The following is a 25,965-nucleotide window of genomic DNA, read 5'->3' as shown; positions in this document are numbered from 1 at the left end:
TCAGTGATGCTTGTGTCCACTGGGCTGGGTGTGTGTTACTGCAGCCATCTGCTGTCCCTTTTAGCTATAGGAACTTGAGATGCTTCAGAGAAAGAAAATAAGCAACCAGGTGCCATCTTGAAAATAAGCAACCAGGTGCCATCTTGAAAATAAGCAACCAGGTGCCATCTTGAAAATAAGTAACCAGGTGCCATCTTGAAAATATGCAACCAGGTGCCATCTTGAAAATAAGCAACCAGGTGCCATCTTGAAAATAAGCAACTAGGTGCCATCTTGAAAATAAGCAACCAGGTGCCATCTTGAAAATAAGCAACCAGGTGCCATCTTGAAAATAAGCAACCAGGTGCCATCTTGAAAATAAGCAACCAGGGGCCATCTTAACATAGTAGGAAAAAATTGTTTAACTCGATGCATCGCAAAGATGGGATGGGGAGTTGGAGGAGAGAGGAGGGGGTGTACACAAAATGCTGCTAGCAACCTCTTTGATTGTTTCTTTGGGATCCACAAGGTTTAACAAAGGACGCCCTCCACATGATCATGACATGCCTGTCCAGGTTAACATGATATTGTTTTTTTCTGTTACAGTACATTTCAAGTGTTGAAAAATCTATCCTCTTTATGTTGAACAACAAAGACAAGTTTATTCTTAGAACCACATGGCTTAAAATAGATGTTCTCTTTTTCCTACTCATGCAAGCATGTGCCCTCCCAAATACATATTCAGCATCTCTCACTTAGCAGCCTCTATAGTCAGCCAAGGCATGTGATGAAGACATGTTCACATTGAATCTGAATGTGTATGCTGCTTGATCTAGTCCCAAACGTGTCACTTTTAAAACTGTGATGAACTCAAGGGTCAAGTGGATCAATCTGTACACCGATTCTGTTTTTGGTATTATAAATTCGACCCTAGAGTGAGTAAGCGGTTTGGGGTGCCGGGGGTGCGTTCACCACGTGCATGGCAGTCAGAGCATGTTGGAGTATGCCATGTCTTAACATCCCCATGTATGCCTGCCACGTCTCACCACTTCTCTCTATCTCTCCCCCCTATCTCTCCCCCTCTATCCCCTCTTTATCCCACCCTCGCTTTCATTCTCTCTCCCTCTTGCTCTCTCTCTCTCTCTCTCTCTCCAGGCTCCCTCAGTGGCAGCACGAGTGCTGAGCTCAGTGTTTCCGTAGGAACGGACCATGTGGACCAGGTCTCTCCCACGATGCCCCGTGCCACAAAAAACAGAGTTTCTGGAAAACTCCGCCGATCAGCCAGCGCCATAAGCAAATCCTCCAACTGAGCTCTCTCGCCCAACCCACCCGCAAAACCTCCCGTTTGGCCTTCACTACCGGTCCTGTTTTAAACCGTCATACCGACCCCTAATGACTACAGTTTGGGGGTGTGCTTTGTTTTGTTTTGTTTTGTGTGTGTTGTTTAAACATTTAAATGGAGCATATTGCACATTTTAATTTGTGGCATTTGTTGATTCTTTGATACACTTCCAGTTGTTTTGCTGTTGAACTGCATATTTGAGATGAAGCTATTGATGTTTTTTCCAATGTGGCTGCACTTTGTTTTGGAAGAATCAAAGCTTCTTTTTAATTTATAACTGATAAATAGCACTACTCAGTACAGTGATAAAACGAGGCATGTATAGCCAGGGACTGGAGTGAAAGATCATGTTAGGAGACTTGAAGTCCACCTATCATGAACATTTCAATTTAGTTTTTTCATGCCATAGCTGTTGAGCTGGTAGTTGACACTGCTGTAGAGGAAAACTCGAAGAGGCTGAAATGCTAGAGAAATGGGAGACTGTCTTAGATTGTATTCTTGTGAAGAGAAGCAGCTGCGCATATATAGTTAATATATACTGTAATAAAACATTTCTCATCGTCCATATGTATTTTGATATGTCTGCCTTTTTGATTTTCTCATTGACCCCCCCCCCCCCCCCCACCCCCCCCTTGTGATCCTGCTGTGTGAAACACTGATGATAGTCTTGCAATGCTGTTGACAGGATAGGATGATTTTTAAGGGTGATGTTGTTTGGTTTGTTGTTTTGTCCTGGGTCTTGAGCCATGGAAGCCTGTCTGTCTGTCTGGGTCATACTCATCCTCTTGTTGTGGAGAGGAGGAAGGACTGCGTCATAGGAGGTGCTGCTCTAGCATAATGCTGTACCGTACCACACTTCCTGTTTACGGAGTGCTGTGAGTGGGTGCAGTAGGAGTCTGTTTTTAATAGTTATGAGCCTGGAGTGGACAATCAATGATGTCTTTCCAACCTGAGGTGAATCGAAGCTTGTTTTTGTTTTTCTATCTTTCTAATGTCCTTTTTAAATGGATTCTGATGGATTTTGTCATGCTTTGATTTATGCAACTCTGCTGGAAATGAGAAAATACTGCATTTGTAATTGTTTAGTGATGTTGCCCTGTGTAGGATTGTTTAACTTGGGTTCATAATCTGTAATCCAATAAATTCCATCTGTCTCTTCCTCTGCTTTAATTTTCTTGATGTCTTGTAAAGCTACAAATATGACATTCCAATGTCCCTACAGATGATCTTTTGCACTCACTGTCATTGACAACTAGCATTGAATGTTTTTTCTCTCTTTATTCTTGGATGTAACTTGCTTTACATTTTATTTGATGTGTTTCAGTGTGTGAGAGCATGCAAAGTCATATTTGAAGACTTATTTTGCTGTTGTGTTGTATAATGTATACATGTGCTGTTTAGAGGAAGAAGTAGCCGGAGCCTCAGGTGAATCTTAACCCCATGCACTGTGTGTGTGTGTGTGTGTGTGTGTGTGTGTGTGTGTGTGTGTGTGTGTGTGTGTGTGTGTATTTCTGAAGGAGCTTATTGCAGTGCCTGTGTAATATGTCCACCAATATCCATCCCTAGACCCTACCACTGTTAGACATAATTTGATTTATTTGGGGGTTTTTTTCATTCCAAGAAGCAAAACGTGGACAGCTAGCTTTGCCTTCCTGTCTCACATCTCTGTTAACTAGAGGGAGAGTGTTTCCCCCCCCCCCCCCCATTTGACTGTAAAGGTCAGTGTCTTGTCCTAATCCTCACAAGTGTTTTATATGAACAGATTGACTGGGTTTGGCCCACTTTGTTTATTTGAGGAGGTGCTCTTTTCTCTCGGAATTGGAAACAAATGCCACCTCCTCTTTCCCATGATGCACCATGAGTAACCTCATGAGGCCGGTGGGGGTTGGGGAGTTAGAAGGCATACCAGCGCTGAGCTCTGGCGACCCTCCTAGCAATAGGCAGGTTGACTCTGTGCTACCCAAGCCCCCTCCTCCTACCACCCAAACCTGCCGCTTTAGGTTGCCATGGAAGCCAGGTGTTACATACACATGATGGAGGGCTCTACCCGAGCTGCAACACTGTCCGTCTGTTGCACTACTTTACCTTACCTGTACATCTCCATTTTCTTTCATTTTGTTCTCTCGTTTTTTTGTGTCTTTCTTTCCCAAGCACTGATTAATAACATAGGAGGCATGAATGTCGAGTTTGTTCAGAGAGAATGAAGTCTGTTTTGTGCATTTGAAGAATGTATGCAAATACTGACCTGAGTCAGATCAATGCTCTCACTTTCCCAATAGCCACTCTAAAGAACTACCCAGATAATTTTACTGATCTTCTTATGGAGTTTAGATTGTAGATTTGATGTTGTGAATGGGATCCCTGTTATATATGGGAGAATATGGGCCTAAGGTGTTGTTTGGACCAGGGTAAGGATTGTGTCTTACTCAAACTGGTTCAACTCATGTAAAGCAACAGATTTAGTGTCAATTCTAGATTTTGGTTTAGGAATCCTGTACATTGTGTCAAATTGAGGGCTCCAGTCCTTATGAATATACATATATTAATGCCTGTAATATAATCTTTGTATAAGAGGAAGAGGACGATTTCATCATTACTTGTTAACATATCAAACTGTTTTTAATGGCAGAAGTCATGCTATCTTTATTAGAAATGTGAAAATCAAAAATATTTCATTAAATCAATTTGAAATTCTCCATATTCTTTGTGTGTTGTTTGTTTGGGTCTATTGATTTGAATAGCAGTGGAGCAGAAGTAGCTTTCCTTTAAAACTGTCGTTACAGAGATGGGCACTTACCTAACCATGTTATAGTAACGCTAGCCTAATATAGCAGGCCTAGAAAGACACCTAAGCGGAGTTCTCACTTCCGTTTTTCAGGGGTTTTGATGGGGTGGGGGGATGACATAATGGTGCTGTTGTTTTTTTACCCTGGCCCAGCAGCAGAAGGGGTAACCTGACCCCTTCCCATCTGCCCCCCCCCTGCTGCTCCAGGAGGGGAGGAGGCTAGGATAATGGGAACTCACCGGAAGGTACAAGTGCAAAATCTACAGCTCCTACATTACTTCTGCCCTGGCTGGTAGGATGACTAAAGACTTAAGACGAGCACTTGACGATAATTGGAGCCGCATGCGTGCACCTGCCTATCTGGCCTGAAACTGTTCCTTTGGGTCACATAAAACTTCTGCATTTGTCTACATTATGTGATTGAATATTCGCAAGTTATGAAAGCAGAATAATTATGATATGGGTATGTGTTATGTGAGAAGAGTCTATTTTGACAATGTCAAATGTCAAAAGTTCCACACACTGTATATCCTGTCTGTTTCTTCTCATTAGCAGGAAGTGTGTTTTACACCATAGTCAAGTAGAGTAGACTGACTGCTCCCTAGAAGCCTGTCCTTATCAGTGAACTACATGACAGCATCCACAGACATGACCCAACAATGATCATTAACCCCTCGTGGGCTGGCTGAAGCCACACAAATGATTCTGGAAGTTCTTTCTCTCTTGTCATGGGGAGTGAATGTGGACCTGGCTGTTCAGAGGCTTAGCCTACACTGTCAGACAGACATTTAAAAGGGAAAATCGAACTCTTGGGAGTCTCCTTTAGAGAAGACAAATGTCCTTCTGATCTATGGGTGAGTTGGGTGGCCATCACCTCTGTCCTGCTGCCATGTTCTGACCAGGCATTATGGCAATATACTGTATGACTGGAAGCTAAATGCTCTCTGTCTCTTCTTCATGGTAACCAAACCAGGTCTTCTGAGACACTAGTTTATGATCATGTGTGGCAGGAATCATCATAGCAAATCATAGCAAGGATAAATCAACAATAAATAAGGCATATTTTCAGTTTCCTACAGGACATTGCAGGCATCAGGATTGTTGTCTATAGTTCAATGAAACCTCAAAAGGGTAGATGAGGAATTAGATCGTAATGTTCAGAGCAGACCAACTTGGAATGTCTCTGTACTTGATGTCAGTGTGTACCCGTTTTAGTCCCTCATCCAGACACTCATTGTAGAAATGATGCATCCACAGGGAGTAGGCCTGCATCCTGGCTTGAGTGTCCATGGTAATTATGCTATTACTCATCCTTTACTAATTAGCCACTTGTGTAGGCCACACCTAAGTTTGATTTTGAGTTTTAACCTCACGATTTGATTAAATAGGCTAGTGAATGAGGGAAAGCTGAGGGAAATAATGTGTAATATTTTGTTGTGTAAGTCGAGGGGGGAAATGGAAAGAATAGGAATGATTTTCAAGACAACTTTTCCCTTTTCCCCTGAAGTGTATCCAGAATAATTCAGATTAACATTGTGTCTTGAGTTTTTACCCAGATGGATATCCATTATATTTCATTTACATATTTAAAAATGTCATTGTTTTCTCTTGTAAAGATCAGAAAATTCTTTCAGACAATTTGAATTGATACTTCCCTATAGCCTGGTACTTTATTTTCTTATTGTAGGTATATCACTGGAAGTCAGGGCTGGCAAACATGGGTGATGTAGGCTTGGTATCTTTCAGACAGTCAATGTCAAACTAGAGCTAAATAAATGGTTTCATTTTTAAAATATCGTTTTTATTTCGATGTATAATTGGAGACAACAGTGTACACATACAATCAAAGCCAACATTTAAGAAAATAACCTGTTCATAGAAAAAGATTGCATCTAAGGTAAGAGCTTTACGTTTTACAAGAGCTGTGGAGATTGAAGATTTAGACCGGTCCACGACAATTATCACAACTCATAATTTTGACATAACATTTGGCTACAACATGTGAACTGCCAGAACAACCACAGAATAATCACACAACACAACAATACATTACATAAGATAATTGCAAATAGAATAAATAAATAAATAAATAAATACAACTATTATGATTAAACAATATTGCAACAATTAATAATAAAATATGTGCCCGCATTCTAAACGAAAACAACCATTATTATGTTGAGTTTTTTAAGGCAGTTATACAGCAGAGTTTTGATGTGCTTATATTCTAAAGGCATTTGTGGTTCTACTAAAGGGAAAGGTTTCGATAGTTTTAGGTTTTTAAGACAAAGTTGATCAGTCTGTCCTGTAATTCATAAGTTAACAAAGTTTAATGATATACAGAAATTCACAGTCGGTGAATTAAAAGTATTTTATGAGAGAAAATACCCATATCAAATTAAACAGTTCTTAGGTCTAGAAGCTATTACTTGAGCACGTCTGCAGCTGTCCTAGAAAAATACATTTAACAGTCAAACTAACGTTTTGTTTTCTTTCGATAAACTAATTTGAGAAAAATCGCAAAATATATGCCTATTTTTATATTCAAGGAATGGATAAGCATTCAACAACCAGCTGATTGGCATTGATAGAATACCTCTCATCAAACACACAAATCTAAACATCAAGTTGCCCTGTCTTTCTGTAATCTAGGTAAATAACTTTTTTTCAACGCTCCGGTCCAAGGCACGCGTTTTCTTGTGTTCAGCAAGCCGGGCGCACGGGCATTTGAAGCAGGATCACCTGCCTATTTTCCGACGGATGGCATTTGTTGATGTGCCTCGTGAGTCCGGGTGAGCTGTAGAAAGTGGCAGGGCAATACTTGCAGGGATACACCTGGGAGCAGTGCATGAGACGCAGGTGTCTCTCCTGGCTGGCCCTGTTAGGGAAATTCTCCCCGCAAACGGGGCAGAGAAGGCAGTCCACCGGGCTCAGATTCAGGGGACTTTGGTTTGGGTTTTCCTCTGAGGATGAGGTGGACACTGGCACCTGCTCTTCCACTCTGTCGCTGTTTTGAAACGCGTGGTCCTTGAACATTTTATTCTGCAAGGCTTGGTGTCCCAGAATATGTTTTCTTAGGTATGCTTGACGCTTAAATCTTTTCCCACAATATTGGCAGTCGTATAAACCATCTTCCGAGCCCGATTCAGACACACCTGGGCTTGGGGTGTCTCTGTCACTCAGTAGCTCGGCTCTTGAGTCTTTGGCTTCCTCCGGGATGGTTTTGACAGCGGGGTGCATTTTGGCCATTTCAGATTTGATTCTCTGGGTAGATGGTATCCCTGCTGCGCTTTGCGCTCTCGGTTTGTGCCAGCGCCGGTGAGAGGCGAGGTTAGCCGGGCAACTGAACATCTTATCACACTCAGGACACCTGTACTCAACTCTCACGATCCTAGAGCACTTGTGCTGGGCTAAAGAAAATGTGTCCGCGTAAGCTTCCTTACACAATTGGCAGACAAACTCTCCTAACGGCTTCCCGCCTGCCGATGTCTGCGTTCTGGGTTTAAAGTCGACAGGAGCCTCTTTGATTTTAAGACCAAGTACCGGAGACGTTGTCATTTCGTCTTCAAAATGCAGTTTTCTGATGGCTTTGGGTTTCTTGGATGCAGGTTTGCTCTTGCGCTCAGTGTCGGATGCGGGCCTCTTGGTACCGCCCCTGATGACTGTAGCCGGGATGCTGCTGGTGATGCCGCTGCGGTTGCTGTTGCTGGTGCCTATTTTCAAATCCACGGGGGCGAACAGGAGATTATCAAAGCTGCTGATGGAGGAAGATGTCGGGAATGACTCGGCAGATATTGGCGAGCCTAGATTGAAACTTCTCCCGTAATATGTTCTCTCATGGTCCTTGCTGATGGGCCGGGTGGGGCTGTAGAGGGCTTGGTACATCGCCTCGGGGTTGCCAAACTGAACCGCTTCAGCATCCAGCCTGGTGATCGGGGCGTCTGCTGCGATGTCCGGCGATGGGGCTGCACGGTCCAAACAGGACGGAACAGAGACAGGCGGAGATGAGTCCACCTGACTCTGAAAGTTTGGGATGTGATGCTCCTGCTCATACTCATCGGTACGAGTCCTATAGGAAACATGCGCTGATTTCTTGTTTCTTTTTACCAGGAATCCTTTGGGCATCTTTGCGAATGGCTGAAAAGCACTTTGGAGAGGTGGGCGAAGTCTCGGATGATATCCAGGTTTGTGGAATTACAGTCACACCGGGAGCCTCGGTTGCTATTTTATATTTTCGCTAAGCTATTGATCTCTGTGTTGCTGAAATGTTTTCGTCTCTAAGGCATAGCTGCACTCTTTTTATGCCGGAATAATGCTATTGTTCTCGCCCCTTGTTGCCGCATCTTCAACCAATCAGACGAAACGAAGATCCCAGTGGATTTGGATGTGGGAGTGGGAGGGTTCAAAGCTTGGGTTTGATGGATTTCGTTGGAGGATGTGCAGATAGCTTAGCAGATGTAGTTGCGGTTTATTACGTTAATGTGGGCGCTCGGTCCCTCCCCAAGAGAGGCACACGCCGGGCCCTCCTCTTTTTAAGGTCTGATGGTTCTCTATACAAATGCACACGTGCCACGGCTTTGTGGTTCTCCTTTGGGGGCCACTGAGCTGCCAAAAGGAAATGTCCTTCACTAACACAATCATCAGAGTTTACAATTAGGATGGGGACTGAAGAGGGGTGGGGGTGGGGGTCTGGTTGAGAAGACAATAAATAAGTTGCAAGGTGTTATTTGCATTTATAGAATAAAAGGCAAAAACATGAACATCTAAAACTTGGGCAAGTGATGTCAGTGTCAATAGTAAAGCAATGGGACACACATATTGTTGTATTGTGGCTTAAGGGGACCAAGGGACAACATATGTGCCAACTGTGTGTGACATTGGCATTGCCTATGGATATTTGATAAGAGAGTTACACAAATAAGGTAGGACTTCTTAAATAAACATTACTTGGTACGAATGTATTTATTTGGGCACGCGTCTGTCTCGGCAGTTTAACTGGAGTTATAAATCAGGAAATCAGACATCTCACTGCATACATAAGTAATAAGAAGGGCCTCTGGTCTTGGTACATAATAGCCACGTCTGCCCACGCTGCATATGCAGTTTTTGTTTGAAAAGCAATTTGACCTGTGAAATAGGACTCACGGCCAATCTGGCCCAGGGATAGGCGCGTGCTGTGTGTAATCAGCGCTCCAAACAAAGAGGGCCGCAGCCCGAATGTCAGCCCGCGCGCACCCAGCGCTTCTCGGGTTATTAAATCTGCACCCCTTTTCTAGAACACCTCTCCTGTCCATGTATGGCATGTGATATGGACGTCATGTGCAACGATATATAAACATAAAACAATTCTCTAACAATCACTGTTTGCAAACTGTTTTTGCTTGATATTGTCCCATTCTTGTTGAAATCATTTGAAACATAATTTTCCTAGTATTCTTCATTTTTGAAATATCAGTTGGCTTTAAAACGTTTATTCTAAACTTTAGGCTACATTTGGAATACATGATTGTCTCTTGTCTCCTGTCTTTAAATCAAGATTGGTTAAATCGATTCAATGAAGTCGCTTTTAGTTTCATGTAGGAGGCTATGATAAAATACTTTTTCAGCGAATCAGAATACGTCTTGCATGTTTCAATTCTTTGAGCATTGATTTCAAAAGGCAATGTAAATTAAGCAAACGTTGTGTTGTGTTTGTAGCCTACAAAGTCAAATTCTGTTTTTTTCAGATAACTTATTGTCAGTTTTGTGTATACATTAAATGTAAATGTAGGCCTATAGAATTTTACAGCCATCAGGTTTAGAGAGTATGCTTACAAGGCCGATAATCCACAGTAGCCTACTATAGGCCGCCTATGTGAATATTTTTTGTCTAATATGCTTGCCTGGGTTTCATCATAATATCTTCAAATGAATGAGCATGCGCCACTTGGCAGAGCGTGCGTTCTTTTTCTTTGCAGGGAAGAATGAATCTCCATCATCGGGTATTGGTCTCCTCATTTGCATAAAGCTGCCGTATGACCAAATCAAATAATTACACAATCCTTAGCTGAGACATACGCCTTTTGAATGGTTGGCTCTGGTCTGATGCGTTTTCACTTGCTTGAATACAAACCGTTAGCTTTGTGCAATTCACAATTTGTCTCTCTGAAATTATACACTTGGCAATGTTTTTGTACATTGAACATTAACGAGTTTAAAGAGAGTTTTTCTCCCCTTATCAGGCCGTATTGCTATAAACACTACAAATAACACTACAAAATATATGTTAGGTCTATGCTACAGGACAGTCACAATCACATTATAGGCCCGTTAACAGGTCATGTCTTTTGGCTATAGTCCGTGTTTTTTCGAGAACGTTTCAACTGGCAGTTATATTAGTCGTGGTTTGTGGGGCTAGACGCTTTGATGGCATTTTTAACAAGTTCCTTTTCCCCGTGATCATTTCTGGAGCGCGTGGGCCGGTGTGGTGGCCTTGGTTTCGGCGGACGCATGTGCTTGTTTGCTCAGTGGCGCGCCCTGCCCTGCGCGAGGGAAAACACTGAAGGATCGGAGCATCATTAGCATACAGCTGCCATTCCATCCTTCCTTCCATAATGTAAACTTCATCCGCCCCTAAATAGACCATCGTTAGAACCCGGTGCCCTACGCCCTACAGCACCCAGACTGATTTAAAGTTGGACAGGTGATCTTCTCTCTTAAATGTAAAATGAGGTTCAGTGTTGTGGGGAATCATTCATGTCCAGAGTTTCTGCAATGTTATTGCTATTCTTATGAGTAGCTGGTGTAGGCCTATTTAACAAAACATCATTCCTTAATGTGCTGCAAGTGGCAACTTTGAATAAATCACAGACAGAAATAAAATGTCAGACATTGTCATTTTTTTACAGCATGATGATATGGGCCTAAAGCATTTACTCAGAAGTAACCTCTTTCTGATTTCATTCATCTCAGACTCAGCTCACAGTCTGCCTATTTTATTGCACCACCTACAGGTGAAGTAAGGTTTCAGATCTTGAAGAAAGGGGGCTCACCCTGAATAACTGTTGGCTCCCTTTCTGGTCAAATCATTTTGGGTTGCCAGATACGAAACAGACTATAAAAAGGTCTCAAAATCTCTATCAAACCATATTTCTCTTCAGATTATCCCGCAGATATCCATTTCAAATTTGTCCATTAGCCCAGTGTCTGAATCTTACACAAACCCATCTTGCTCGAATGCTCCAATGATGTGACTTTAATTTGCACTCATCATGACATGGGCTTCATGAATGGCATTGTCAATCAATGATTGTAATGGATGAGCTGTTGGGCGCTGGTGCCTGTGTGTAATCTGATAAGAGGGAGGTTCCATTCAGCACCATGGACAGGGCTATTGAGGAATCTAGATTTAATCAGAGGCTGGGGTTTCTAAGAACCAATGCAGCAAGGCTTCTAGCTTTTGTCTCCTTGCAGATGGACAACATGTCTGCCAACATTTGACCTATTATATCCTGGAACAATAATTCTAAAGTATTTTCAACAATATATTACAATACCATCGATCTGAATGGTATGTCACTCACAGAATGCAACCGTCTGTATGGCCAACATTTTTGTGTTGGCACTCCTTACAGCACAATAGTAGCTACCATATAAAAATGGTTCCCTGAAACATGTGTCTCCAAGCCCTGGGGCATATTACATTCACTGATCTAAAGCATCAGAGAGCTGCTCAGAAATCACTCCAGTCTATTGGTTGTATTTCCCGCCAGAGCCTTGTCACCAAGCATGCCCTGGAATGTTAAATGCTAATTCACCTCTGAGCCACAGAGGTGGAAAAAGTGATTGTTCTATCTGGGCTGATTAAAATGTGCTGCCCTGTCTCTCCCCTCAGTGTTCACCTCTGTCATTCCCCACATTCATTTCTCTATTCATGAGTCAAACAACAAAGAGCAGGCAGGGCAGCTGTTGTATTACAGATAATAAGGACAGCAAGCGCCAAGATTCCCACTGCAGCTTTCCCCCTGCTCATTCAATTACCTGACAAGAGTTTGAGACACAGCTGCACTATGGAGGTGCAGAGAGGGAAATTGAGGTACACACGCGGAGGCGCACATACGTTGACATGCACACAGACATAGAGACACACACAGATGCTCTCCCTTTACCCATGACTGTGGATGTTCTTGTGTAAGAACATGATGACCTACATGGGGAACTACTGGATGTTGTTTTTTAAAGACTGGATTTATTTTTTGAAGACTGGATTTTGTTTTTTAAAGACTGGATTTTGTTTTTTAAAGACTGGATTTATTTTTTAAAGACTGGATTTATTTTCCGCTAAGAACAGAATGTAAGGTGATTTACATTCCATGTCATAAACAACCAACCATAATGACATTAGTGACTCAACGTACAGAAATTAAACCAGAAACATTGCTCAAATTGATTATTTTATGAGGTTACCCTTATTTTGGTGTAACTGTTGAATAAAAACAAGATGGCCGCTCAGAAACCTAATGGGCCACATCCTCCCTCGATTGACAAATGGAGCCTCAGAATCCACTCAGCTCTTCATCCTATTTCTCTTTTGTCCAGTGATCCAGGTGTCCATATAAAAAAACATCCACCATCATCCCATTTTATAGCATGCAAGAGAATCAGCTCACAGCTTGATACAATATACATTTACATAAACATTTTAGTAATTTAGCAGACACTCTTATCCAGAGCGACTTAGAGGAGCAATTAGGGTCAAGTGCCTTGCTCAAGGGCACACGGTTAGAGGATTCACGGAATCAGGAGGGAATAAGCAGGAAATCCGGAATCCTCCAATCAGGATTTCTGGAAAACTTTATGCAAAATTCCCCAGAACTTTGCAACCCTAGTAGGATAGCCTGAGGTCAGTCAGTCCCATCCATGTAATTTACCCTGAGATGGTTACTATACTTACCTTTCTTCTCATCTGAATACTTAGCATTCATTTCTCATTATGATTTACAGGGGAAAACCCACTATCATATGAGCCTAAATTACTTTTGTAGCTGAGAAAAGTATGAATGTTTTATGTTATTTAAAGTTTGTACTATTGTATTCATGTGACTGTTTATTTAGCGGTTTTGTTATGAATAATTTGTAAATCTGTTCCAAACTTGTAATACTTTTTTAATTAATTGATTTTCCCAGTAAGATGTTCTTGAATTAATGAGAAATGCAACAATAGATTAAATAATTTGAGAGGGAGACATGTAAGCCAATCCTCACACATGCACACAAAAACAAATGACTATGTGTGAAGAGTTTGCAATGTCACAGTTCCCTAACAAAGCTTTTCCAAAATTGAAACACTCCTCATTGAATGGCATAATTAGCATTCTGTCATAATTGTGCTGCTTCCTTGGTTATTAAACGATCCCCCTAATTAGTCACTATAATAGGGTTAATCAGACTCTGCTCATCACACTTATTATTTTCTCTCAGAAAAAAAGGGGGGGGAAAATGGTTAATTAATTATATCAGTCTTTTCATCAGCGAGGGTACCATACCTCCCTTCCAAATGATTATCATGTTGTAAATGGAAGTAAGGAGCAGGCCGGACCCAGACAAATTAATTAAGTCTTAATTATGCAGTGGGAGTTGGGAGTCGTTTGCATAATAAGCTAGATCAAATGAGATCAGTCATGGAGCGGCTGGTGGAGTTGCCACGCAGACTCACCCTCCGGATGCTCCGAGGCCCCCTCTACCCTTCTACCCCTACAGTCTCCACCACTAGATTTCTCTGTATGTACTCTGTGACCCTGTAGAGACCCTGTAGAGACTCAGTAGAGACCCCGTAGAGACTCTGTAGAGACCCTGTAGAGACCCTGTTGAGACTCTGTAGAGACCCCGTAGAGACTCTGTAGAGACCCTGTAGAGACCCCGTAGAGACTCTATAGAGACTCTGTAGAGACCCTGTAGAGACCCTGTTGAGACCCCGTAGAGACCCTGTAGAGACCCTGTTGAGACTCTGTAGAGTCCCCAAAGAGACTCTATAGAGACCCTTGAGACTCTGTTGAGACTCTGTAGAGACCCCGTGGAGACTCTGTAGAGACCCTGTTGAGACTCTATAGAGACCCTGTTGAGACCCCGTAGAGACTCTATAGAGACCCCGTAGAGACTCTGTAGAGACTAGGGTAGAGACTCTGTAGAGACCCTGTAGAGACTCTGTAGAGACCCCGTAGAGACTCTGTAGAGACTCTGTAGAGACCCTATAGAGACCCTGTAGAGACTCTGTAGAGACCCTGTAGAGACTCTGTAGAGACCCCGTAGAGACTCTGTAGAGACTCTGTAGAGACCCTATAGAGACCCTGTAGAGACTCTGTAGAGACCTTGTAGAGACCTTGTAGAGAGACCTGTCAGGGAGTTGGAACTGGTGTTGTGTGCTTACTCTGGTATTACCAGGGAGCTTACCAGTTCAGCTAGTTGGGATTCTGCTAGTATTAGATAGTGATTGTGTCCTCTGACCCTAACTCAATGGTAAAATAAAACCTAGTTTACTAGAAAGCCACTCTTCAAATGTATGTGATGACAATAATAGTGTCATTCTAGAAACATAGAATAGAATAGAGTGAAAGACAGAGACAATAGTCCAGAACAGTACTCAGCTAAGGAAAATCCTGTTAAGGCTGTTGTATTGGTGTGTTCCCCTGGTGTTCAGGACAGCCTGTGGTTTCCAGGAGGACAGATAGCTATCCCAACAGAGAAGTTGGGTTCCGTGCAGTGCCTTCTGATACTTCCTTCCAGGGCCAGCCAACTTGACCTGAGCACCATGCCTGGGACCACCTCTATTATCTACCAATGACAGAAGCCCATTGTTAGAGTGACATTACCAAGAAAATGCAGGGTCGAGGATGCCCCCCATCCATCTCTGTCTGGGGGCCGATTGATTTTGACTTGGGGTAGGAGGGATTCCATTCTTATGACTGATGGAGCGGACCCCTTTGACTGTCAGCACATGATGAGCATAGGCAGCGGTATGATGAGGGGTCAGGGCAGCTGGTGGGGGTAACAGGGGTTGGATGGGGGGGTTGCCAGTATCACAAGATTGAGGGGTGCCTGGACAAAGCGCCCCAACCGACCCCCTGAGTCTATCAGCTACCCTATCCATCACCCGCTTGCCTTGTGATTAGCCTAGCGTCCGCTAATCATTTCATCATCAGAGGGATATAATGGTTGTGACAATAGATGCAGGCTGACTGTGAGGTCCTGCTAGGAGTGTCAGCCCACGGGGCTAAGTGCCAGCAGTGAGCCGTATGCCAGCTGTATAGCGTATGTGCCCCTGTGTGCTTTCTGCCTGGGGTTTCTGACTCCTGAGACGGTGCATGCATGGCCAGATGCTAGGTAATATTTGTGTTTGAACAGTGGTTAACGGTCACACAAGGAAGAGGTCTATTGAGTTTGGGTATTCTGAAACGAACAGCTGCCTTGCTCAGTCCATGTAATCACTGCATTGCAATGGTGTTTTTGTGTTTCACAAAAATAAATTTTTCATTGAACATCTATTGCCATACACAACTTTAGAGGATTTTAAGAAAATGATATAAAGAAGATCTCTAAATCTCATTACACATGGCAGTGTTTCAGTTTGTCTCCTCGTCCTCCAGTGCTCTAAGAGTATGCCAGTGAGAGTATGACATTAGTGTTAACCGGAGGAGAGAGGCTGCCCCTGAAAAGTTGTTAAACCCACCGGCCTGCTCCAGCAGCTTAGCACCCTATTCAGCCTGAGAGGCCTCATTATAACCAGCTCTGGAGCTCCACACGGTATATGGTGTTGCTGTTCGGAATATGGTGTGACTGTTCGGAATATGGTGTGGCTGGTTGGAATATAGTGTGGCTGGTCGGAACATGGTGTGGCTGGTCAGAACATGGTGTGGCTGGTCGGAACATGGTGTGCCTGGTCGGAACATGGTGTGCCTGGTCGGAACATGGTGTGCCTGGTCGGAACATGGTGTGCCTGGTCGGAACATGGTGTGCCTGGTCGGAACATGGTGTGCCTGGTCGGAACATGGTGTGCCTGGTCGGAACATGGTGTGGCTGGTCGGAACATGGTGTGGCTGGTCAGAACATGGTGTGGCTGGTCGGAACATGGTGTGGCTGGTCGGAACATGGTGTGCCTGGTCGGAACATGGTGTGCCTGGTCGGAACATGGTGTGCCTGGTCGGAACATGGTGTGGCTGGTCGGAACATGGTGTGGCTGTTCGGAATATGGTATGGCTGTTCGGAATATGGTATGGCTGGTCGATACATGGTGTGGCTGGTTGGAATATGGTATGGCTGTTCGGAATATGGTATGGCTGTTCGGAATATGGTATGGCTGTTCGGAATATGGTGTGGCTGGTCGGAACATGGTGTGGCTGTTCGGAATATGGTATGGCTGTTCGGAATATGGTATGGCTGTTCGGAATATGGTATGGCTGCTCGGAACATGGTGTGGCTGGTCGGAACATGGTGTGGCTGTTCGGAATATGGTATGGCTGTTCGGAATATGGTATGGCTGTTCGATACATGGTGTGGCTGTTCGGAATATGGTATGGCTGTTCGGAATATGGTATGGCTGGTCGATACATGGTGTGGCTGGTTGGAATATGGTGTTGCTGGTCGGGAATATGGTGTTGCTGGAAGGATGTAGTGAGATGACCTTTGGGCTAGGAGTTTTTCGGTATAACATGACTTACCTGACCAGATTAAACTCTGGACTCTAGTCACAAATCAAGTGTGATTAATCTGTCTATAGTTGTGATATTATTATTATATAATAAACACACAAGTTAATATCTTTCAGTATATGTAAATATATCACAGTCAATGATGTATTAAATTGATGCTAGTACAGGTAAACAATTAGTCAGTAAACGCAATTCTGGTATGAAGGCACTACCAAACAGGGACAGTCTATTGCAGTGCTTGACTTGGGCAGGAGCTCACCGGAACTGAGTACCGGCACCACCAATTTTCTACGGCTTTAATTCCTACACCTCTTATAGAATATTAGCTAAAACGTATTGCAGCTAAATATAAATAGTACCATCACTCAAAATGAGTACTGGCACCTATTTCAGTCCAAGTCAAGCACGGGTCTATTGTAATAACAGGAAATGGTGTAACCTTTTCAGAGGCTACCCAGCCAACCAGGTGAGAGAAGGGTGAGTTTAGGAGTTCCAAGATCAGGATGCAGCAGGTAACCTGATCTGATGTTGACACAGAGTGGACAGGTGCTCTGAGTCTGACTGAACCCAATTCATATGTGCTGCTAGTAGACACAGGTCAGCCATTAGGCAACTAATTCAGACCTCTCCCCTCTGCCCTCCCTTACGAGTCTGGTTGCCATGATACCACATTACAGTAATGCAAGATGGCCTGGCTTAAAAAGGAAAACTCCATGTTTATTTACCTTATGTTCACAGTGGAGAGTTCTCTGAAACATGAATAAGCAGAAAGACTGGACTAGACGGTAACAACAACATAGGTTGAAACTGAAAATGGCTTGTTAGTCTCTTGTTTCTAATAACTATTGAATTAACTTGATTCACTTATTTTGGGACAGTTAAAGGGAAAACCTCCCAGCATTTTAATATGTTTTGTTTGCAGCTCAATAGGCCTACAAATAATTTATCATCATCATCCAATCATATTCAGAGCCATCAAAAAAGCAACCTGGTCTCAGAGAATTTCGTATTATTCTGTACATAAAACCTAGATACGCCATTTACTATATGATATGTTACGTTTGGTATGGTTACATTAGACAGATGGTTACTTAAGGCAAAAACAGAAGTAGGATGGTTGGTCGGGGTCGATGGATATACGTATATATCATCCATAGACACCCAAAGGTTGTGAGTTTGAATCTCATCACGGACAACTTTAGCATTTTAGCTAATTATCAACTTTTTAACTACTTACTACGTTTAGTTACTTTGCAACTACTTAGAATGTTAACTCTTCCCCTAACCCTTTTAGCTAACCCTTCCTCTAGCCCTTTAACCTAACTTGTAAACTTAACCCGAACCCTAACCCCTAGCCTAGCTAACACTAGCGTGCTGGATAACATTAGCCACTTAACTAGAATTCGTAGCATACCATATGGTTTGCAAATTCATAGCATATTGTACGTTTTGAAAATTTGGAACATATAATACAAATTGTAATTCGTAAAACATATCATACAAAATGGCCGATGGACATCCAGAAATTATAACATGCTATGCGAAACGGAACATATCATATTAAATAGAGTGTCTCGGATTTACGTAAAGAATAGTCCGAAATGCTCTGAGACCAGGTTGCAAAAAAGATTTAGTCTTGATGGCATAAATAGTTGATGGGATAAACCTTGACAATTGTCCTGATCAAATGTGCTTCCCTCTCCTTCCATGAACAGCCCCATGCCAAATAAAGGTTAACAGGCGGAGAGACGTGACATCTGCTGAGTCCTGATTGGCTGATGGGGATGCGATATGCTCACCTGTTATCCACACACCAGTGCATGGTAAACACTCCCAGTCCGACCTGTAGGAGAGCCCATCTGTTGCAGCGCATTAAAACCACCTTTTTAACAATGGCATCTGGGAAGGGAAAAGGGCAGATTGTGCCACAACGCCCAATAAAAACAGGCTATGCATGACATTTCGCTCCTAATACAGGACTATAGCTCCTCCCTGTACACTGCCCTTTACCAATAAAAGACTGGCAATTTCAAAGACTGTGGATTACTTTGTGTAAAACAGTCTGTTTTAGGCATGGATATCATATTTGTCTTTGTGGGGATGGGGGAAGATTATATCATTAAAGGCTTTGAAGGGGATGATTCTCATGTTGCTGTCAAATAAACTTCATGTGAACTAATAGCCAATAGCCTTTGTTACAAGAAGGAGAATATCATCCTATTCTTCATTTAGAGTTGACCCATTCAGAAAATCTTACGGTACAATAAAGTCAAACATTACTTTTAAGGGTGTAAGGACGGGCATTTACCCAGGTGCACAGTGTGTGTTTTGTTGACAACTGAATTGTAATTAATGTGGTCCTATAGGCTGAATGTGGGCTCTATTTTACCAAATCCAATGCAAATCTAAGTGCTGGCGGCAGCGCTTTTGGGACAGGGGTGTGCTATTTTCACAGCGGTTATTATGACCGCAATTACTGGCGGAGGTGTGAAAATGACAAGTTTTGATGAATAAACAATTTGTAGGTGTGAGGAGGGCTTGGCCACGCACTGACCAATCAAGGCATTCCATGGCTTAGTGCCACTTTCAAAATAACTGGGAAGTCGGAAAGACTTCAGTATGTTCAAGACAACTGGGAACTCGTGGAAAAAAACATGCTCGGACTGGGAAAATCGCTTTGAATGGTCATCCAAATCGGAATTCCAAGTCAGAAACCAACTTTCCGACCTGAAGATCACTGCCGTCATAATTTGAGTACCATACTACCGCCTGCAAGCGTTTGTCCCAAGTTCTGTAGGTTATTGACAGTCTTTGCGTTGCCATCAACTCCAATTCAGCTGGGGGCACTGGGGGCAGGAATATTGCAACCTGGACTCAGAGGTAGACATAACATAGTAAATGTAAATCCGGGACACTCCAATTAGTATGATATGTTACATTTCATATGATATGTATTAATCAGGACCTCAGACTAGGGTGAAGGTTAACCTTCCTACAGGACAACGACCCTAAGCACACAGCCAAGGCAACACAGTAGTGTCTTTGGGACAAGTCTCTGAATGTCCTTGAGTGGCCCAGCCAGAAACCTTACTTGAACCCAATTGAACATCTCTGGAGAGACCTGAAAATAGCTGTGCAACGACACTCCCCATCCAACCTGACAGAGCTTGTGAGGATCTGCAGAGAAGAATGGGAGAAACTCCCCAAATACAGGTGTAATCGCTGCTAAAGGTGCTTCAACAAAGTACTGAGTAAAGGGTCTGAATAATTATGTAAATGTGATATCAGTTTTTGAATACATTTGCAAACATTTATTTTTGCTTTGTCATTATGGGATATTGTGTGTAGATTGATGAGGGAAAAAAACAATTTAATCCATTTTAGAATAAGGCTGTAATGTAACAAAATGTGGGAAAAGTCAAGGGTTCTGAATACTTTCCGAATGCACTGTAGTTGCAAAGGAGCTAATTAGTAAAAATGCTAAAGTTATTTGAGATGAGATTCGAATCATTCAACTTTTGGGTTACTAGACGTTTGTGTTATATTCTTGGTTGTTAATCAAATTAAAAGAAGTGGGAAAACACATTTGTTTTATATGTTTCTAAATACGAGGTTTACGGGCACAAAAACCACATCTCTCTTGTTGCATGTGCCAATCAAACCAAATCAAATTTTATTTGTCACATACACATGGTTAGCAGATGTTAATGTGAGTGTAGCGAAATGCTTGTGCTTCTAGTTCCGACAATGCAGTAATAACCAACGAGTAATCTAACCTAACAATTTCACAACAACTACCTTATACACACACAAGTGTAAAGGGATGAAGAATATGTACATAAAGATATATGAATGAGTGATGGTACAGAACGGCATAGGCAAGATGCAGTAGATGGTATAGAGTATGGTATATACATATGAGATGAGTAATGTAAGGTATGTAAACATTATATAAAGTGGCATTGTTTAAAGTGGCTAGTGATGCATTTTTTTACATCCGTTTTTCCATTATTAAAGTGGCTGGAGTTGAGTCAGTATGTTGGCAGCAGCCACTCAATGTTAGTGTTGGCTGTTTTACAGTCTGATGGCCTCGAGATAGAAGCTGTTTTTCAGCCTCTCGGTCCCTGCTTTGATGCACCTGTACTGACCTCACCTTTTGGATGATAGCGGGGTGAACAGGCAGTGGCTCGGGTGGTTGTTGTCCTTGATGATCTTAATGGCCTTCCTGTGACATCGGGTGGTGTAGGTGTCCTGGAGGGCAGGTAGTTTGCCCCCGGTGATGCGTTGTGCAGACCTCACTACCCTCTGGAGAGCCTTACAGTTGTGGGCGGAGCAGTTGCCATACCAGGCGGTGATACAGGCCGACAGGATGCTCTCGATTGTGCATCTGTAAAGGTTTGTGAGTGCTTTTGGTGACAAGACAAATTTCTTCAGCCTCCTGAGGTTGAAGAGGTGCTGCTGCGCCTTCTTCACCACGCTGTCTGTGTGGGTGGACCAATTCAGTTTGTCCGTGATGTGTACGCCGAGGAATTTAAAACTTACTACCCTCTCCACCACTGTCCCATTGATGTGGATAGGGGGGTGCTCCCTCTGCTGTTTCCTGAAGTCCACGATGATCTCATTTGTTTTGTTGACATTGCGTGTGAGGTTATTTTCCTGACACCACACTCCGAGGGCCCTCACCTCCTCCCTTTAGGCCGTCTCGTCGTTGTTGGTAATCAATCCTACTACTGTAGTGTCGCAAACTTGATGATTGAGTTGGAGGCGTGCATGGCCACGCAGTCGTGGGTGAACAGGGAGTACAGGAGAGGGCTCAGAACGCACCCTTATGGGACCCCAGTGTTGAGGATCAGCGGGGTGGAGATGTTGTTACCTACCCTCACCACCTGGGGGCGGCCCGTCAGGAAGTCCCATACCCAGTTGCACAGGGCGGGGTCGAGACTCAGGGTCTCGAGCTTGATGACGAGTTTGGAGGGTACTATGGTGTTAAATGCTGAGCTGTAGTCGATGAACAGCATTCTCACATAGGTATTCCTCTTATCCAGATGGGTTAGGGCAGTGTGCAGTGTGGTTGCGATTGCGTTGTCTGTGGACCTATTGGGGCAGTAAGCAAATTGGAGTGGGTCTAGGACGTCAGGTAGGGTGGAGGTGATATGGTCCTTGACTAGTCTCTCAAAGCACTTCATGATGACAGAAGTGAGTACTGCGGGGCGGTAGTCGTTTAGCTCAGTTACCTTAGCTTTCCTGGGAACAGGAACAATGGTGGCCCTCTTGAAGCATGTGGGAACAGCAGACTGGGATAAGGATTGATTGAATATGTCCGTAAACACACCAGCCAGCTGGTCTGCGCAGCCTCTGAGGACGCGGCTGGGGATGCCGTCTGGGCCTGCAGCCTTGTGACGGTTAACACGTTTAAATGTTTTACTCACGTCGGCTGCAGTGAAGGAGAGTCCACAGGTTTTGGTAGCGGGCTGTGTCAGTGGCACTGTTTTGTCCTCAAAGCGAGCAAAGAAGTTGTTTAGTCTGTCTGGGAGCAAGACATCCTGGTCCGCGACGGGGCTGGTTTTCTTTTTGTAATCCGTGATTGACTGTAGACTCTGCCACATACCTCTTGTGTCTGAGCCATTGAATTGCGACTCTACTTTGTCTCTATACTGACGCTTAGCTTGTTTGATTGCCTTGCAGCTACACTGTTTGTATTCGGTCATGTTTCCGGTCACCTTGCCCTGGTTAAAAGTAGTGGTTCACGCTTTCAGTTTTGCGTGAATGCTGTCATCAATCCACGGTTTCTGGTTTGGGAATGTTTTAATAGTTGCTGTGGGTACGACATCGCCGATGCACTTGCTAATAAACTCGCTCACCGAATCAGCGTATTCATCAATGTTGTTGTTTGACGCAATGCGGAACATATCCCAATCCACGTGATCGAAGCAATCTTGAAGCGTGGAATCAGATTGGTCGGACCAGTGTTGAACAGACCTGAGCGCGGGAGCTTCCTGTTTTAGTCTATCTATAGGCAGGGAGCAACAAAATGGAGTCGTGGTCAGCTTTTCCGAAAGGAGGGCGGGGGAGGGCCTTATATGCGTTGCGGAAGTTAGAATAACAATGATGCAGGGTTTTACCAACCCTGGTAGCACAATCGATATGCTGATAGAATTTAGGGTCTTTTTTTCAGATTAGCCTTGTTAAAATCCCCAGCTACAATGAATGCAGCCTCAAGATATGTGGTTTCCAGTTTACATAGAGTCAAATAAAGTTTGTTCAGGGCCATCGATGTGTCTGCTTGGGGGGGAATGTATGCGGCTGTGAGAAGAGAATTCTCTTGATAGATAATGCGGTCGGCATTTGATTGTGAGGAATTCTAAGTCAGGTGAACAGAAGGACTTGAGTTCCTGTATGTTGTTATGATCACACCACGTCTCGTTAATCATAAGGCATACCCCCCCCCCTCCTCTCTTCTTACCAGAAAGATGCTTTTTTCTGTCCGCGCGATGCGTGAAGAAACCAGGTGGCTGTACTGACTCCGATTGAGCCATGTTTCCGTGGAGCAAAGAACGTTACAGTCTCTTATGTCTCTCTGGAATGCTACCCTTGCTCGGATTTCATCAACCTTGTCAAGAGACTGGACATTGGCGAGTAGTATGCTCGGGAGTGGTGCACGATGTGCCCGTCTCCGGAGCCTGACCAGAAGAACGCTTCGTCTGCCCCTTTTACAGCATCGTTTTGGTTCGCTGGCTGGGATCCGATCCATTGTCCTGGGCAAAACATAGGATCCGCTTCGGGAAAGTCATATTCCTGATCGTAATGTTGGCGAGTTGACGTTGCTCTTATATCCAGTAGTTCCTCCCGACTGTATGTAATAAAACCTAAGAAAAAAATAAATACTGCATAGTTTCCTAGGAACGCGAAGCGAGGCGGCCATCTCTGTCGGCGCCGGAAGTTGAGTGCATATGGGCACTGTGCATCACAGCTGGATAGACTGAACTTCCATTGTCAAAATCCATGCCATAACCAACCATAAGACCAGCTTTCTGATGGTCTTAAATATCCACTCTAGTGCTTACTGAAATTTGCACGTTTTAAGAACAAACCTCAGATATTGCCACCCCTGCATAAGCGAGCTCATTAAAGACAACTAAATGACCAATCCTGATGCTAAGGTTGGAGAATAAAAGAGTGCCGGCTTTAAAGGTGCAATATGCAGAAATTGCTCTGCCCTTTCCTGGTTGCTAAAATTCTAGTAGTTTGCCTAATTTCAGTTTACATGACAAAATGAGCAAGCGATAGTGTAGAGAAGAATCACTGTACCATCTACACCGCTGTGAAATATGTTGTTTGAAGCTGGTGTACAAAACCCGAAAGTAAAAGACGTAAAAACAAAACTTAAATCAAAATCAAATTAATTTATATAGCCCTTCTTACATCAGCTGATATCTCAAAGTGCTGTACAGAAACCCAGCCTAAAACCCCAAACAGCAAGCAATGCAGGTGTTGAAGCACAGTGGCTAGGAAAAACTCCCTAGAAAAGGCCAAAACCTAGGAAGAAATCTAGAGAGGAACCAGGCTATGAGGGGTGGCCAGTCCTCTTCTGGCTGTGCCGGGTGGAGTTGATAACAGAACATGGCCAAGATGTTCAAATGTTCATAAATGACCAGCATGGTCAAATAATAATCACAGTAGTTGTCGAGGGTGCAACAGGTCAGCACCTCAGGAGTAAATGTCAGGTGGCTTTTCATAGCCGATCATTGAGAGTGTCTCTAGAGAATTGAAAACAGCAGGTCTGGGACAGGTAGCACGTCCGGTGAACAGGTCAGGGTTCCATAGCCGCAGGCAGAACAGTTGAAACTGGAGCAGTGGCACGGCCAGGTGGACTGGGGACAGCAATTAGTCATCATGCCAGGTAGTCCTGAGGCATGGTCCTAGGGCTCAGGTCCTCCGAGAGAGAGAAAGAGAATTAGAGAGAGCATACTTAAATTCACACAGGACACCGGATAAGACAGGAGAAATACTCCAGATATAACTAACTGGCCCTACCCCGACACAAACTACTGCAGCATAAATACTGGTGGCTGATACCCCCGGACAGGGCCAAACAGGAAGGATATAACCCCACCCACTTTGCCAAAGCACAGCCCCCACACTACTGGAGGGATATCTTCAACCACCAACCATCCTGAGACAAGGCCGAGTATAGCCCACAAAGATCTCTGCCACAGCAAAACCCAAGGGGTGGCATCAATCCAGACAGGGAGACAACGTCAGTGACTCAACCCACTCAAGTGACGCACCCCTCCTAGGGACGGCATGGAAGAGCACCAGTAAGCCAGTGTCTCTGCCCCTGTAATAGGGTCAGAGGCAGAGAATCCCAGTGGAGAGAGGGGAACCGGCCAGGCAGAGGCAGTTCGTAAAGAACATGAAACAAAAATAGCAGCCATAGACCACTTCTTAGGCTTGCTTTCAAATAGAATGTTAGATCTATAACTCACATTTCAATGTGAATTTGGTCCTGTCACCCAAAAAGTTACATAATGCAGCTAACAGTTCGAGATTGAAAACTAGCATGCGTTTGACAATTGCGCTGGAGTAACACCAGTCGAAAATAGAGTACTTTAAAAGCCGAAAATAGAGCACTTGTCAAATAGACTGTGGAATTGTACCTGTAATGGCCGTTGGTGGAAGAAGGTGAGGACCAAGGTACAGCGTGGTACATGTTCATCATTTTAATGGTAAAGCTGAACACTATACAACAAGCAACAAAAGAACAACAAAAAAGTTCCATCAGGTGCAAAACACACTAAACAGAAATGAACTACCCACAAAACTCAGGTGGGAAAAGGCTACCTAAGTATGGTTCTCAATCAGATAGACAGCTGCCTCTGATTGAGAACCACACGGCCAAACAACAAAGAAATCCAAAACATAGAAAATGAACATAGAATTCCCACCCTAGTCACATCCTGGCCTAACCAAAATAGAGAATAAAAACCTCTCTATGGCAAGGGAGTGACAGTACCAAAGACTTGTCATTGTAGAACTGTGTCCTCTTGTGTTAGATTGTTTTTTCAGAATAAGTTCAATGTGTGTAGATGTTGGACACACTAATGATCACTGTTCAGTCAGTATACGTTGTACAATCAAATTCTAAAGTTAAATATCACACAACTCATTTCAGCCTC

The 25,965-nt window shown here is 43.6% G+C and overlaps 2 protein-coding genes across 6 annotated transcripts in view; one reads left to right on the top strand and one right to left on the bottom strand.

The window, feature by feature from the left end:
• LOC110498370 (ral GTPase-activating protein subunit alpha-2) overlaps positions 1 to 4,019 on the top strand; it is a 190,110-nt gene extending 186,091 nt beyond the window's left edge. For 3 of the 5 annotated variants that reach the window (XM_036954948.1, XM_036954949.1, XM_036954951.1), the window contains one exon: positions 1,135 to 4,019. In XM_036954948.1, coding sequence (XP_036810843.1) covers positions 1,135 to 1,289 — 155 coding nt within the window. In that variant the 3' untranslated portion in view covers positions 1,290 to 4,019. The remainder of the gene's footprint in view (positions 1 to 1,134) is intronic. The other 2 variants (XM_036954950.1, XM_036954952.1) reach the window with 1 other exon arrangement.
• A 1,871-nt stretch (positions 4,020 to 5,890) lies between these two features.
• On the bottom strand, positions 5,891 to 8,536 carry LOC110498028 (insulinoma-associated protein 1a-like). The gene has a single exon (XM_036954947.1). The coding sequence runs from the start codon at positions 8,229 to 8,231 to the stop codon at positions 6,810 to 6,812; it is 1,422 nt and encodes a 473-aa protein (XP_036810842.1). The 5' UTR covers positions 8,232 to 8,536; the 3' UTR covers positions 5,891 to 6,809.
• Positions 8,537 to 25,965: the final 17,429 nt, after the last annotated feature.

Source organism: Oncorhynchus mykiss, chromosome 19 (assembly GCF_013265735.2).
Source record: "Oncorhynchus mykiss isolate Arlee chromosome 19, USDA_OmykA_1.1, whole genome shotgun sequence".
Lineage (NCBI taxonomy): Eukaryota > Metazoa > Chordata > Actinopteri > Salmoniformes > Salmonidae > Oncorhynchus > Oncorhynchus mykiss.
The sequence above is the reverse complement of the archived record's forward strand: the minus strand, read 5'-3'. Positions and strand labels throughout refer to the sequence as shown.

Bases quoted from the DNA above. Each gene is read 5' to 3' on its own strand.
- LOC110498028 (XM_036954947.1), bottom strand. From the start codon at position 8,231: ATGCCCAAAGGATTCCTGGTAAAAAGAAACAAGAAATCAGCGCATGTT.